The sequence below is a fragment of the Hoplias malabaricus genome, chromosome 3 (genome assembly GCF_029633855.1).
Source record: "Hoplias malabaricus isolate fHopMal1 chromosome 3, fHopMal1.hap1, whole genome shotgun sequence".
NCBI lineage: Eukaryota > Metazoa > Chordata > Actinopteri > Characiformes > Erythrinidae > Hoplias > Hoplias malabaricus.
Window position 1 is genome coordinate 31,602,420 of NC_089802.1, and position 14,751 is coordinate 31,617,170.

The following is a 14,751-nucleotide window of genomic DNA, read 5'->3' on the forward strand; positions in this document are numbered from 1 at the left end:
CAAAAATGAATGTATGTGAAATGACAATGTTTCTTTCCATAGTTCCATAGTTAATGTACTGTTTTCTCTGACAAAAAATCTTTATATATTTAAGCAATATAAAATAGTCCATTGTGTGGTCAAAATAATGTAAATATAAAGCATGTTCCTACGTCTTACAAATGAATTTACAAAAGTAAAGTCTTCATAAATTAAGTTACAAAATTTTCAAGGGGCTCTTTTTAAACTTACATAGAGCTGCTTAAATCTATACTCAGAGAAATAACCCCTGCAGAACCCATTGCTGAAGAAGAAGCTATTTGCTCACTCACCTGTGTAATAGTGGCATCAGGAGGTACATTGAGCTGTGACAAGGCAGTACATGCAGAAATTTCAGAGAAAGTGTTAGGAAATGGTAATAATGTTTTTGCAATTATATTTTATATAATGAGAAATGAAAGTAACACAGTCTTTATTAGATCTACTGCTGATCCAGAATATCTAGAGCTTGTATTTTTAAGTATGGTGGTATACATTTGGTGTTTTTAATGATGGCAGTGGAGAGCTTTGTTTCAAAATCTGATTCGAGATCTGCTGACTGTGAAAGTCATAACTTAGAATGCTCACCATTTTTATGACCAGACACTGAGTGTGTCTAAACACTGCACTAAGTCACTTGCAGTAAAGATATTCTGCAGTTCTGAAGTGACAAGCATTGACAAATGAATACAAAACTTAGTTGGTATTCAAACTAAATGAAACCAAAATCCATGGAGAGAAAGGCTTCTTTCAGTTTAGATGTATCAAAAGATTGGCACCTGAGGAAGGGTGTGGTGAATTCTTAAGCAATTGGGCACATAGAGCATTCTATACAAAATGTGTTTACATGATATGTGCATGGAAAATTCAAATTTTTATCTACATTCACATGAGGGAATTATGTATAAAAATTGGTGTGGACATTACACAAAAGGTTAATAAAACATTTGTTCAATTGACCAATTTTACATAGCTCACTGTGACAGGTTTTGCAGCTGTCAACCTCTACCTATCAGAAAACATGTGACCAGATGGAGAAATGAAAGTCAGACTGCTCATAATACTTTTTGCCATGGAATACAGCCAGAATCTGTGGTTGAAAAATTATGAAAACAGAAACAGAAAGTCAAGTAACTCTAAGGTATAGTACAAAAAGGCAGTAGAGTGTAACTTGAGTCAACAAACAGGGTGAACAATCAGCAGGAAAAAATGTACAGGTGCAGTTTTGGTCACAAAAGGAGCATTGTCAATGTACTCTGAATTGCACAGGGTGAGTGAAATGTTGTAGGACACCCTTTTATTTTTAATGATATGCTACACGACCACATTCCCTTCGGAAGAAACCTGGAAGCCAGAGCACCCGGTGGAAACACATACTGAGATAGGAGTGTCGCAGTCACACAGCTCCTGGTACCTGGAGATTGTGGGTTCAAGCCCCACTTCAGGTGACTGTCTGTGAAGAGTTTGGTGTGTTCTCTCTGTTTCCGCATGGGTTTCCTCTGGGTGCTCCGGTTTCCTCCCACGGTCCAAAAACACACGTTGGTAGGTGGATTGGTGACTCAAAAGTGTGTATAGGAGTATGTGAGTGAATCTTTGAATGTGTGTCACCCTGCGTAGGACTGTCGCCCCCTCCAGGGTGTGATTCTGATTTGCGCCTAGTGATTCTGGGTAGGCTCCGGACCCAACGCGACCCTGAACTGGGTAAGCGCTTACAGATTATAAATGAATGAAACACAATACTTTAATAAACAGAAAAGTACAATGTAAACAATAACTTGCACTATAAAGAGCTAAAGTGATTCAGTTCACAGTTAAACAGAGCTAACACAAATACAACATCTCTACATGAATTCATAATTCATTTGGGGAATTATATTAAATAAGAAGTAACTAATTAAAAACAAAATACAGTGTAAAACTTTAAAGCAAAATTTTAAAAGTTCTAATTCAAACAATCTAAACATTGCACACTGTCAGTCAGTCACAATGTTCCAGATACTTTTGCACATTTGCTGAATGTGAAATTGGAGACATACATTTAAATATTTTCCAATAAGATCATGGTATTAAATTGGATGCTCTAAAGTAGATGCAAACAAGCTTTGCTCTACTAACAGTTAGTATTCTTGTTCCTGTATTTTAAACTATTTCTGTTCATGCATGAGATATTAGCCAATCAGGTACTGATGCTGGATGATTTGTGCTGGATCAAAAAAAAAAAAAAAAAAAAAAAAAACAACACACTTCAGCTTATCCCAAAAGTATTGGATCATGTGCTATCACTCCAGAGAACACTGCTGAATTAGGCTCCTCTAGACCATGGAAATCTAAAACTCAAATGCACTTGATCCAGATTATCCCATCTTATTGACAAAGATTTTCTACCGAGATGTGGGTTAGCAACAAATTTGGACATACAGACTATATGTTATTTACACCCCATTGTTGGAACATGCCAATGTTGTTGCTCTCACAACAATATCAGCTCATATTAATAACAGCAATATGATGCTGTGTTAAGGGACCCAGGAGGAACACACAGTTGACAACACAGTCAATTTAAAAAAAGAAAAAAGAAAAATTAGATTACCTGAAGAACCCATAATCCATCAGCTATGAATCCTGTAAGAAAGCTCTGTGTACAAATCAGACTAAAATCTTCTTAGAAAAACATATACTATAAGGAAGCATTCAAAGCAAAGAACATGGTACTTACGGTCAGTTGTTCCTATTGTTTTAATGCAAACTAAAACAATAATATGTACGTAACAATGTGTTTTCAAATGAAACAATTTTCTGGAAGTCCAGCGGAGCCTTTATGTTTGGCCATGACTGGATTTAAGAAAAGGACATTGTTGTCATCAGCAGTGTGGATGACAAAATGGTTAGTGCTCCAACAAAAATGTTTAATCTAAGCAAAGATTAGTGTTTGCTAAAACCTGACAAGCACACACCCACACCCACACTATATATACATATATATACAAACCGGATTCCAAAAAAGTTGGGACACTAAACAAATTGTGAATAAAAACTGAATGCCATGATGTGGAGGTGCCAACATCTATTTTATTCAGAACAGAACACAAATCACAGATCAAAAGTTTAAACTGAGAGAATGTATCATTTTAAGGGAAAAATATGTTGTTTCAAAATTTCATGGCGTCAACAAATCCCAAAAAAGTTGGGACAAGGCCATTTTTTACTACTGTGTGGCATCCCCCCTTCTTCTTACAACATTCAACAAACATCTGGGGACAGAGGAGACCAGTTTCCCAAGTTTAGAAATAGGAATGCTCTCCCATTCATGTCTAATACAGGCCTCTAACTGTTCAATCGTCTTGGGCCTTCTTTGTCGCACCTTCCTCTTTATGATGAGCCAAATGTTCTCTATAAGTGAAAGATCTGGACTGCAGGCTGGCCATTTCAGTATCGGGATCCTTCTCCTACATAGCCATGATGTTGTGATTGCTGCAGAATGTGGTCTGGCATTATCTTGTTGAAAAATGCAGGGTCTTCCCTGAAAGAGATGATGTCTAGATGGGAGCATATGTTGTTCTAGAACCTGAACATAGTTCTCTGCATTAATGGTGCCTTTCCAGACATGCAAGCTGCCCATGCCACAAGCACTCATGCAACCCCATACCATCAGTGATGCAGGCTTCTGAACGGAGCGTTGATAACACCTTGTCCTCTCTGGTCCGGATGACATGATGTCCCAGTGTTCCATAAAGAACTTCAAACATCATTTTGAGTGATAAGGGGAAGTTAAAGTCCTTCCACCTAAGAATAGTGCTATCTAGGGTTTTGTGTTCACTGGGCATTTTATGGTTATGGCATCACTGGGGATCAAATTGGTTTCCCAATATTAAGGCCAGACTATCAAACAATTACATGTTCATGACTACATTAAGAGATAAGTGCTGCACAGACACTGTGGCCAGAAACCAATGAATCACATATGGTCAAGCTGCACCAAATTCCTTTAGCTGTTAGACTGTATGTGTAACTTTGACAGGTCAAACTGTTATTTTCCAATATATTCTGAATGTCTGGAGCAATGTTCTTTTCACTTTTAATAATGAGAAAAGGAAGATTGTTGAAAAGGCACACAAATATATGTGAAGTAAATCAACGGTGCTGTGTAAAAGAAGTATTAAACATTAGTGTCCTTGTTCTGGTGCAAGCACAGATTTGAACTCAGGGTTGATGTGAAAGCGCGAGTGCTGTTTTCAAGACTTCCAGCATAAGAGGTAACAAGTTTGTGAGCTGCTGGGTTCCCTTGGAGCTCCCATAAGGTACAGCTCCACAACTGATGAAAATTTTCCCCTTAGTAACCCTGAATTTTCACAGTAGTATGCATCACTACATCTCTGGATCACCTGACATTCCGGGCTTTTAAGGGTGGTAAAACTAAGCAAAGTGTAAATAAACCGGTCTGTCAAGATTTGCTCTTCCTTCCCATAACGCATCCAAACCTGGGGCCATGAATTTTTGTAAGACATTGCAGCAAAACTGTCTTAACTGGTCTAAGCAGGCATCTATAGAGGGGGTCAAAAAGACCACAATTGGCCTCCCTGAGTAGGGAGACAACCCTCCTTGTTCCGACATCAGATATGAAATAAAATGTGGGTATCTGTTAGCTGGCACAGCAGATCTGGAGATCATGTTCTCTTCCAAGCATGTTGCATTGTCTAGTGACATTGTGTGAACAGCAGTAACACCTGTTCACCACACATGTACATCGGTGTCACTGCAGTGCTGAGAATGATCCATCACCCAGATCAATCTGCCTCTCTGGTGGTCCTTAGCATTGAAATACAGTAAAAGATGTATTTGTACAGTATGTAACCGGGGAAAAACAAAGCTCACCTGTGTGCTCTGTGGAGCTTATAAAATAAACAGTAAGTGTAGAGTATTAGTGTATGACCCTTGCAAAATATTGCATTATGGAACACTAAAATTTTCACAAACAAAAAACATGTACAGGGTGGGCCATTTATATGGATACACCTTAATGAAATGGGAATGGTTGGTGATATTAACTTCCTGTTTTTGGCACATTAGTATATGGGAGGGGGGAAACTTTTAAAGATAGGTGGTGACCATGGTGGCCATTGTTAAGTGAGCCATTTTGGATCTAACTTTTGTTTTTTCAATGGGAAGAGGGTCATGTGACACATCAAACTCATTGAAAATTTCACAAGAAAAACAATGGTTTAACGTAACTTTATTATTTCATGAGTTATTTACAAGTTTCTGGCCACTTATAAAATGTGTTTAAAGTGCTGCCCATTGTGGAGGATTGCCAATGCAACCCTCTTCTCCCACTATTCACATACTGATAGCAACACAGCAGGAGAAATGCTAGCACAGGCTTCCAGTATCTGTAGTTTCACCAGTGATAATCTGCAGTGTGGAAGGGAATGGTTTTCCAATATGGTATATCAAGTACCACGTACTCTTTATTTAATTTTCCATCTTTATAGCTTAGGTTGTAACCACTGAAACTTGTTCGTCTAAATGACCTCTGGTGCAGTTCATTACTCCAGCCATCTGATGGCTACAGAGAGTAAAGACACTTAGAATAAATACATGAAGAAGAGGGGGCATGTGCTAGAGAGGGCTACAAACAGCTCATGTTGAAACTCCCTGTATGAAGTCCTTTCTTTTGGAGTGATTAACTTTGTCATTATTGGTAAAGATTTACACATATGGTAATTTGATTACATTTATTTGTTTACTGTAATGTCTTTGTACAATAAGCTTATAGCATTATGTTTATGTTTATGTAGAATGACAAATATTTACTGGCCTACTTAAATCACTGATACATTCCCTGGGCATAAGGAGTCATTGGTGTGTTTAATGCTTGAAGGGGAGACATTTAAAGCCCCTGGGAACCCATTTTGAAATTTAGATTTTTTTTATATAATGCTAGCCCTGGGTGTTATGTGAAACATTCAGCAAAATTTAAATAAAAAAAAAACACAACAGAAAGATCACAAATCCTTTCTCATTCTCAGTGTAGAAGGGGCAGTCCTAAAGTGGGTAATGCTTATGTCAATATTACCCTTGAACAATCACAAGCCACGCCTCCTCTCTAAGTCAAAGAAACTGGTGAGATAAGCTCAGGAGCAAAACTTTGTCAACGTGTATAACAGAGTAGCATTGGATTTAGGAGCATCACTCGACCGGCATATAGAACAGAATAGCAGCGGGGAAGGCAGACCCACTCGGTCGGCAGTACAGCGAAGACAGTGGCCACTGTGGCAGTGGGGATGAAAGCCACACTCGGTCGGCAGTACAGCAGAGTAGCAGTGGGGAAAGCATTTGGAGACACTCTAGAAGTTATCTCATTCATACTATTTTGTTGACAAAATAATAACAGGAAACTACATAGAAGACACATAGAAAACAAAAGACATCCATAGGTTCATACATGATCAGCTGTAAAATGTCAATTCTACCCGCCTTGCGCCCAATGATTCCAGGTAGGCTCTGGACCCACCGCGACCCTGAATTGGATAAGCGGTTACAGATAATGAATGATCATTCTAGAAACAGCAACCCCTTACTACAAGGGACCATAACATTCACAAGGAATCCCTTGTAGCCCCGCAGCAATGTGCGTAAGTCCTGCTACTTTCCGTCCTAGAGTATTATGTTAGAGACAAGTTAAATGTTGTTACAATGGCACAGCATATCACCATCACTGCTCCAGAATCATGTGATTCCTTACCTGTGAGTACTTTGCTGTGTTCTCCCAGTGTCTGCATGGGTTTCCTCTGGATGCTTCGGATACCTTCCAGAGAAAAAAAGTAACAAAGAAAGTGTTGTGCAAAGTGTGTGAGTGACAGGGTGAGTGTGTGGTGCCCTTTGAAGGACCAGGGTACAGTCCAGTGTGTGCAGAGCATCCAATGATACCAGCTCTGTACACTCCATGACACTGATCAGAATGAATTAGCTACAGAAGATGAATGGATGAATGAATAAATAAATGAATGGATGAATGCTTGGGCTGATTTCATTGAAATTCCACAGTGCTAATGCAACTTTAGTAAAAACTGTCAAGTAAAATGTTTTACCCTCAATTTTGTACTGTCAAGAATGTACTCTTTTGTTGAGTACATTCTTGGGTATCCATGACTAAGGTGCCATCTAAAGTTCAGTAGCTGTCATTAAATCTATGAATAAACATACACTGTCCTGTTGTCCATGACAAAACTGTAATGTTCCTGCAATAAAGTAATCTGTCAAAAAAAAAAGGTCATATAATGCTCCCATGAATCAGTTAATGAGATGTTTTTTTATTGAGAGGCATAATAAACACTGGATTAACTTCTGTTTCTAAAAACTCCTCATTCAGCTAATATTTCTACACATTTATCTGCTAGTTCATATGTCATAAATCATTTTAGCTTTTAATCCTTATTTGTCTTCATATCAAGGATTTAATTTACTTAAATCCTTACACCTTACTTACACCTGTGAAATAAAAAAAAATACTTATTTTAATAACAGAAAAAAATATTAAAGCTTTCACTTAAAAGATTTTGTAGCAAAAAGATATGCTCAGTTTTCTTTTGATATGAAGTTATACTGCTTCAGTTTACAGTGTCTATATTAGTTATTGTCTAGTTTTTACTAGTACATTTTATTAATAAAATATCTTGCTATAAAAAATCTAAAATATTAGCAGTGTTGTGGTAATGACTCAAATGTAATTCATTACTGATTACGCACTACTTAAGTACAATTATAATGGGATTCTTTTACTTTCCTTCCTTTGCATCCTGGAAAATGTAATCTCAAATCTTATTACTTTACAATTGTTACAATCTAAAACCCACACAAACACACTTGAATAAAATCAATGAGCAAATCTGGAAAGTACAAAATGTTTGTAGTTTATTTAGGAACAGCTGTAGCAGCAATATTAAACATGAATAAAATTTTGAGTAGATTCGCTAAAAAAGCCTTAATGTATTTTTTCATTAATTGATTAATTCATATATATATATATATATATATATATATATATATATATATATATATATATATATATATATATATATAAAAACTGGATAAATTCACGCTGAGGGAACATTCCAGTGTAATGTTTCCAACAACCAAAATAGAACATTATGGGAACATTCTAAGAACCTGATTTTGTAAACGTTCTAGACAACGTTCATAGAATATTAATTTTACATTGAGACAACTTTACAGTGCATTGTTCCCACAACCAAAATGGACCATAATGGGGTAAGTTCTGAGAACATAATTTTGCTAGCTGGATAAATTCATGCTCAGAAAATAAACTTCTCAGTGTTTGACAATACGAGTGGATCAGACACAGCAGGGCTGCTGGAGATTTAAAACTCTGTGTCCGCTCTGTTAGACACCACTACCTCATTGGTCCACTTTATAGATGTAAAGTCAGAGATAGTAGCTCATCTGTTGCTGCAGTGAATCTTGAACGATTTTTCATTTTTAAATCCAAATGTATTAAAAAGACAAATTTGAACGACTCTAAAAATACATAACACACCTCTCAAAGGCCACTGGTTCATTTCATATTTGGTGTTGAATATATTTCTGGGATAAACTAAGCGTATGTTATTTTATTGTGTAAATAAAACCAAACTTTTTGGCTATATATTTGTGTGTACACTATTCTTATATGGAATTCTTACTTTCTGGTAAGATTCAATTTCAGAACCAAGAACCTTCAGCGGATCAATAAGCCTAATAATTCATTATTAATAGTTAATTATAGCTAATCCCACTATATTAAATGTAATGTAAGTTGCAATTGGACAGGTAAAGACACTACACATGTATGTACTGTGTTTTTAGTAGAATGTAAATGGAGACTCATTTACAAAGACACAAATATTCATGTTAAGCTCAAGGGACAAAAATGATGCTAAGAGATTTTATTCAAAGTCATTTACATTAAATTTCTACATAATTATATGTTCCAGTCATAGAAAGTTAAGGATCAGAAATAATGAAAATATTTAGATTTCTATTTAGAAGAGAATGCTTTTCCACCAGTAGTTCTTCTTGAATATGATGTAGGAATCGTAGTAGTTGAAGTAGTAGCTTTGATTAAGGGGCTGAAACTGAAAATGAATGATTAGAAGCTGACAATGAGAGAAATGTATGATTTTCTTAATAGATCAATATTTTACAAACATGAGCATCTTTACAAAAAAGCTGTGAGTCTTGTTTCATTATTAATATTTAACAGAAATCAAAATTTAACTAGTTTATGCACTGCTGAGTAGGTCCCTAGCATGGGGAACAAATGTGAATTTAATTAGTGGGCTGTTCCTTACCACTGCTGCTTTTCCTTGTTGTAGTTGAGGATCTACTTATAGTAGTAGTAGGTGAGCTGCCAGCTGAAAAATAGCATTAGATACGCAAGTTATGCTCACTGAATGGTGAAATTTATGATTTAAAATAAGTGGTTTGGGGGTCATATGAAAATGGGATAGAGATTAATCAAACTCCTAGAATTCCATGTTAATCAGTAATTATCTAACATAGTATTTAAGGCTTGTCAAAAACATCAAACCATGGTTGGTTATTTCTGATAAGATTGGTGTTGACAAGTTGCACAGACTGATACTAACAAATGCAACCGATAAAAGGACTTTATTATAAAATACTTTTTTTTGCCAGTGAAAGAAGACATTTGTTTTTCGGGAGGACCAAATCATTCTTATTATCTGGAAAGTTTTATTTACCCGCTTTTGTTGTAGTGGCTGAGATTTTAGATGAGTTAACACCTGCAAATAAATAACAAGACCTGAGAGCTGTATTGTGCTCAGCATGTTGAACCCTGAAAATTAATTATGAATAAAACTGGAAAAATACTTGAAAGAAATTATGTACATGATCTTATTGTTGTATCTCCACATGTGGTCTATATGTTTGTTAATTCCCCAGATTTTCCAGTGCAATAATATATCAAATTAGAATTTGTTTTACCAGTAGTTGGTTTTCCTGTAGTGGTGGTAGTGATGGTTGTGCTTGTAGGAGCAGTAGCAGTAGATGTTTTAGAGTTTACACCTGAACATTAAGTAGTAGGTTAATGATCATTTAGTTGGATGAGCTGTAACAGGAAGTAAAAATTACAGTTTATAAACTTTTAAACCTGCTGCACTTGTTGTTTTAGTTGTGGATGTTGGAGTTTTTGTAGTATTTCCACTGCTGTTCACGCCTGAAAATAAATAGTCAATGATAGAAAATATACATTAAGTCATTAATGGATCAACAGATTTGGATTCTAGAAGTTAAGTAATTCAAATCAACCCCACTAAGAATTAAAACAAGATTTTGTTTTTAAATATTGCATTCATGATATAATTACAGATTTTCTTTTTGAATAATTAATATTGCAGGAATATTTCATGTCTGAAATTTAAAATTTGAGCTCAGATTTTGATGTACTGATGGAGGTATGTACTTTTAGGAGCAGTGGTTTATGTTATGCTACTAAAAGCTGAAAACAAAATATTAGATTCAAATTTAACTATCAGGTGCAGATTGTTAAAACAGTTAAAAATCTCACCACTGAAATATTACTTCCTAGTGGGGTTAATTAGTACTTCTTGATGCATGTATGGATAATCCACCTGGAGGTAAATTGAGCATATGTTTTTGTTCTAAGTGATTATAAACGTTATTCCAAGCTTATGTTGAATTTACTTGAAGGAGTGTTGTTTTCTCCTCTTATAAAAATATACATTGCAATTGTAGTTTATATCCACATTTTTTTTAACAATAGAATTTTTATAATTGTGTCATTGGAGCAATATTTATTAAGGAATTTCCACCAGAGCATAATGTAGCAGGTGCATAAGTGAACTATAGACTTAGTACATGGCAGCAGAAAGTAATTAATGATTGTTAATGATAATTACATTATTGGCAGTTAAAATACCTATAATATATATAAACTGTATTTCTGTTATACCTGAAGTTTTTTTCGCACTGGTGGAAGTGGGAGGTGTTGTAGTAGTAGTAGTAGTAGTACTTTTGATGCTCACACCTGAAATAATTACAAGTAGAAAGAAGATACAACACTCATTTATAGTTTGACACTCAAAATATTTTTAAACAATCATTTTTAAAATCTTGCAAAAACATTGCATTATTGAAAATTAATATTTCCTCACAATTATAAATACTGGATATATACTGTATTTCTATCCTACCTGTAGTACTTTTTGTAGTGGCGGAAGTTGGAAGAGTAGTAGTACTTTTGGTGCTGACACCTGACACAAATAATATTAAATATCGTCATCTAAAAGAACATGGGATGTAGCATCTTCACTTCAGGAATGCTGTATTTCTTTCCTACCTATAGTACTTTTTGTAGGGGTGGAAGCTGAAGGTTTAGTAGTGGTAGCACTTTTGGTGCTGACACCTGAAATAATTAATCATTATATGTCATCACCTAAAAGAACACGACGTTTAGAATTTATGCTTGAGGAACACTATTTCTTTCCTACCTGTAGTACTTTTTGTAGCGGTGGAAGTTGAAGGTTTAGTAGTGGTAGTACTTTTGGTACTGACACCTGAAATAATTAATCATTATATGTCATCACCTAAAAGAACACGACGTTTAGAATTTATGCTTCAGGAACACTATTTCTTTCCTACCTGTAGTACTTTTTGTAGTGGTGGAAGTTGAAGGTTTAGCAGTGGTAGTACTTTTGGTGCTGACACCTGAAATAATTAATCATTATATGTCATCACCTAAAAGAACACAACGTTTAGAATTTATGCTTGAGGAACACTATTTCTTTCCTACCTGTAGTACTTTTTGTAGTGGTGGAAGTTGGAAGTGTAGTAGTACTTTTGGTGCTGACACCTGAAATAATTAATCATTATATGTCATCACCTAAAAGAAAATGAATCTTAGAATATATGCTTCAGGAACACTATTTCTTTCCTACCTGTAGTACTTTTTGTAGTGGTGGAAGTTGAAGGTTTAGTAGTGGTAGTACTTTTCGTACTGACACCTGAAATAATTAATCATTATATGTCATCACCTAAAAGAACATGACATTTAGAAATTATGCTTCAGGAACACTATTTCTTTCCTACCTGTAGTACTTTTTGTAGTGGTGGAAGTTGAAGGTTTAGCAGTGGTAGTACCTTTGGTGCTGACACCTGAAATAATTGAAGTTATGTAATAACATAATTTTGGGAGTAGGACCACGCCCAAACTCCTCCTCTCAGCCCTATATATACACCCCGCAAATTCACGTCATTTCCGCGTCAGACAAACCCGCTTAATTTAGGTCAGAAGATGGATCTCAACTCGACTGCTTCACTACGTCAGCTTGCTCGTCTGCGCTGGGTCATTCCTGCTGATCCCCATATTCGGAGCCGTATTCGGTCATTATCAAACCCACCGAGCCTCCTTTTTCAAAAACCCTGCTATGGGTATCTGAACTGCCCGGTATCTAAAGTTACGTACAGCCGTTGTCGTGCCAGCAACTGCTTCGATTGTTCTATGCTTAGCGGTCTTACCCACACCGGATCGTTGCTCTGCTCTCCTGCTTCTCCTCCCACTGCAACCGGCCTCCTCCCGCATCTGCCTCAGACGCTGGCACACGGCTTTGAGCCTGCCCTTACTTTCATCTCCGGCTACGCTGCTACAGGACTGCCTTGTGTTTGGGGAACACGAATCTACCGTCGGTATGGCTGCTGCTCCACAGCTATGAGCTCTACAGTGCCATGAGACTTTTCCTCCTCTCCGGCAGAACAGCCTCTGTATTCCAGTAACGTGCTCTGAAACAATGGCATTCCCTTCGCTCACTCAGCTAAAGAGAGAAACTGTCGGCCAGTATAAGGATCCCCTGCATTGCAATGCGATGACGTCACATCCCCTGACTCAACGCCCCCTACTGGAGCATTCTTCATCTTCCTGTTACCTTTCCTGGTTGTGTCTATGTTGGAGACTTTAGTCTCAATGTCTTAGTCTTTACTGTCTCACAGGTCTGTGCCTTAGATTGCTGTTTTGATAATAATATAATTACCTGAGCTGCATTGGATAATGGCTTGGAATCTGCAATATTCATGCACATCACCAGGGCACTAGTTCACCTACACTGCTTGCCAAGATGGTCCTATTTGAAATGTTAGAATAGAAAGCAGGCAACATGTTTAAGCCTTCATTCCAAATCGGCTCCTCCTTCCCTCTGAATACTGCCTTGATTGAAAGTATTGCACCCATTTAGACACAGCCTCCTTGCTCGTTTCATTCTCTCTCTACACATCATTCCAACCCCTCCCTTGCTCCTCCTCTCTACATCTGTCACTACGCATCATCCCACTCCTCCCTTTCTCTTCCTCTACATCTGTCTCTACGTATCGTCCCACCCCTCCCTTTTTCATCCCACCCCTCCCTTTTTCATCCCACCCCTTCCTTTCTCTTTCTCTACATCTGTCTCTACGCATCATCTCCACCCCTCCCTTCATGATCCCACCTCTTCCCCGTTGCAGCTGCATGCCTCAGACCTTCTAGCCTGCAACCCTCTAGGTGCTGCGGCGGGCCTGTCTCCTGTCCAGCGATCTGGGCACTCGACGTGGTCTACTCACTGCATGGCTTCCTTATTGCCGATTCATGTTCATTTCACCCACCCACCCCCCTTTCTCCATCCCATTGATGTTGCGGGCCTGCCTCCTGCCCAGCCCTCTGGGCCCTCTATGCAATGTCTCCTTGCTGCACAGCTTCCTCATCCTAGATTTGCTCTCATCCTATCGTCTCATTCTCCCAGCCTCTACATCAGCAGCTTGTGTACTTCATGGAAGCTTATCCCAACCCCTTCAATTTGTGGCCGCGCCATACCTTGCCTCTAACTTTACAATTATGACTTTTCTATTCGTGTGCTGCTGCGGACCCTCATCCTGACTCTTCTGCTGCTGTGCTCCTCACACCCTCCGGCTTCCAGTTTGTACTCTTTTCAGATGCTGCTGTGGACTATCGTACTGGCCTTGCTGCTCACACTCTACAGCTTCTAGCTCCTGCTCTGTTTTCAGGTACTTTGGTGAACCTTCACCCCCCACTTATTGCTGCTGCACTACTCCCGGTCTCTGACTTTCCAGCTCATCGTTTTCTCGGGTGCTGTTACAGGCCATGTCTTAATCCTCTCTCCTTTTTGGCTGTCCCACACCCCGCCTCTTCCTTTACAGCGCACCCTCTATCCTAATGTGGACCTTCATCCTAATCCTAATCCCCTTCCCCATGTAGTTTCGCTGCATCCTGCCTCTTCCTTTACAGCCCTCCTCTCTCATGCCACAGACCTTCATCCCAAACCCATAGTTTTATGGCCGCACCGCCCGCCTCCAACTTCACAGCTTGCACTCTCTCCTCAGAAACTGCTGTGGATGCTCATCCCTATGCCTTCCCCTCACAGCTTGCACTCTCTCCTGCTGGATCTTACTTTCTGCCTCTCTGCTTGCAGCTAAGCTTGTCCTAGCGACTGCACCTCACCCTGCCTCTAATGGTACTATTTGCACTGATTCCTCCAGCAGCTGCGGGCTTTCATCCTGACCTCTTCTCTTCGCAATCATGCTGCTCCGAGCCCCTCCAGCTTATGCATAAGTTCCAGCTTATGCTCTCTTCTTAGGTGTTGCCTTGGACCAGCCCCTCTACAAAGCACTCAATCACTTGACACCACCTCAAATTCCATTCAGTCAAATTCA

At 38.2% G+C, this 14,751-nt stretch overlaps 1 protein-coding gene across 1 annotated transcript in view; it reads right to left on the reverse strand.

Annotated features, from left to right (window-relative positions):
• Positions 1–8,108: 8,108 nt before the first annotated feature.
• LOC136691409 (mucin-2-like) overlaps positions 8,109–14,751 on the reverse strand; it is a 61,247-nt gene continuing 54,604 nt past the window's right edge. Inside the window, exons 72-84 of the mRNA XM_066663971.1 lie at positions 12,145–12,210; positions 11,994–12,059; positions 11,849–11,908; positions 11,698–11,763; positions 11,547–11,612; positions 11,396–11,461; positions 11,250–11,309; positions 11,009–11,083; positions 10,187–10,252; positions 10,021–10,101; positions 9,777–9,818; positions 9,366–9,428; positions 8,109–9,149 (exon numbers count right to left, since the gene is read on the reverse strand). Of these exons, the coding sequence (XP_066520068.1) occupies positions 9,136–9,149; positions 9,366–9,428; positions 9,777–9,818; positions 10,021–10,101; positions 10,187–10,252; positions 11,009–11,083; positions 11,250–11,309; positions 11,396–11,461; positions 11,547–11,612; positions 11,698–11,763; positions 11,849–11,908; positions 11,994–12,059; positions 12,145–12,210 (791 nt within the window). The 3' untranslated portion in view covers positions 8,109–9,135. The remainder of the gene's footprint in view (positions 9,150–9,365; positions 9,429–9,776; positions 9,819–10,020; positions 10,102–10,186; positions 10,253–11,008; positions 11,084–11,249; positions 11,310–11,395; positions 11,462–11,546; positions 11,613–11,697; positions 11,764–11,848; positions 11,909–11,993; positions 12,060–12,144; positions 12,211–14,751) is intronic.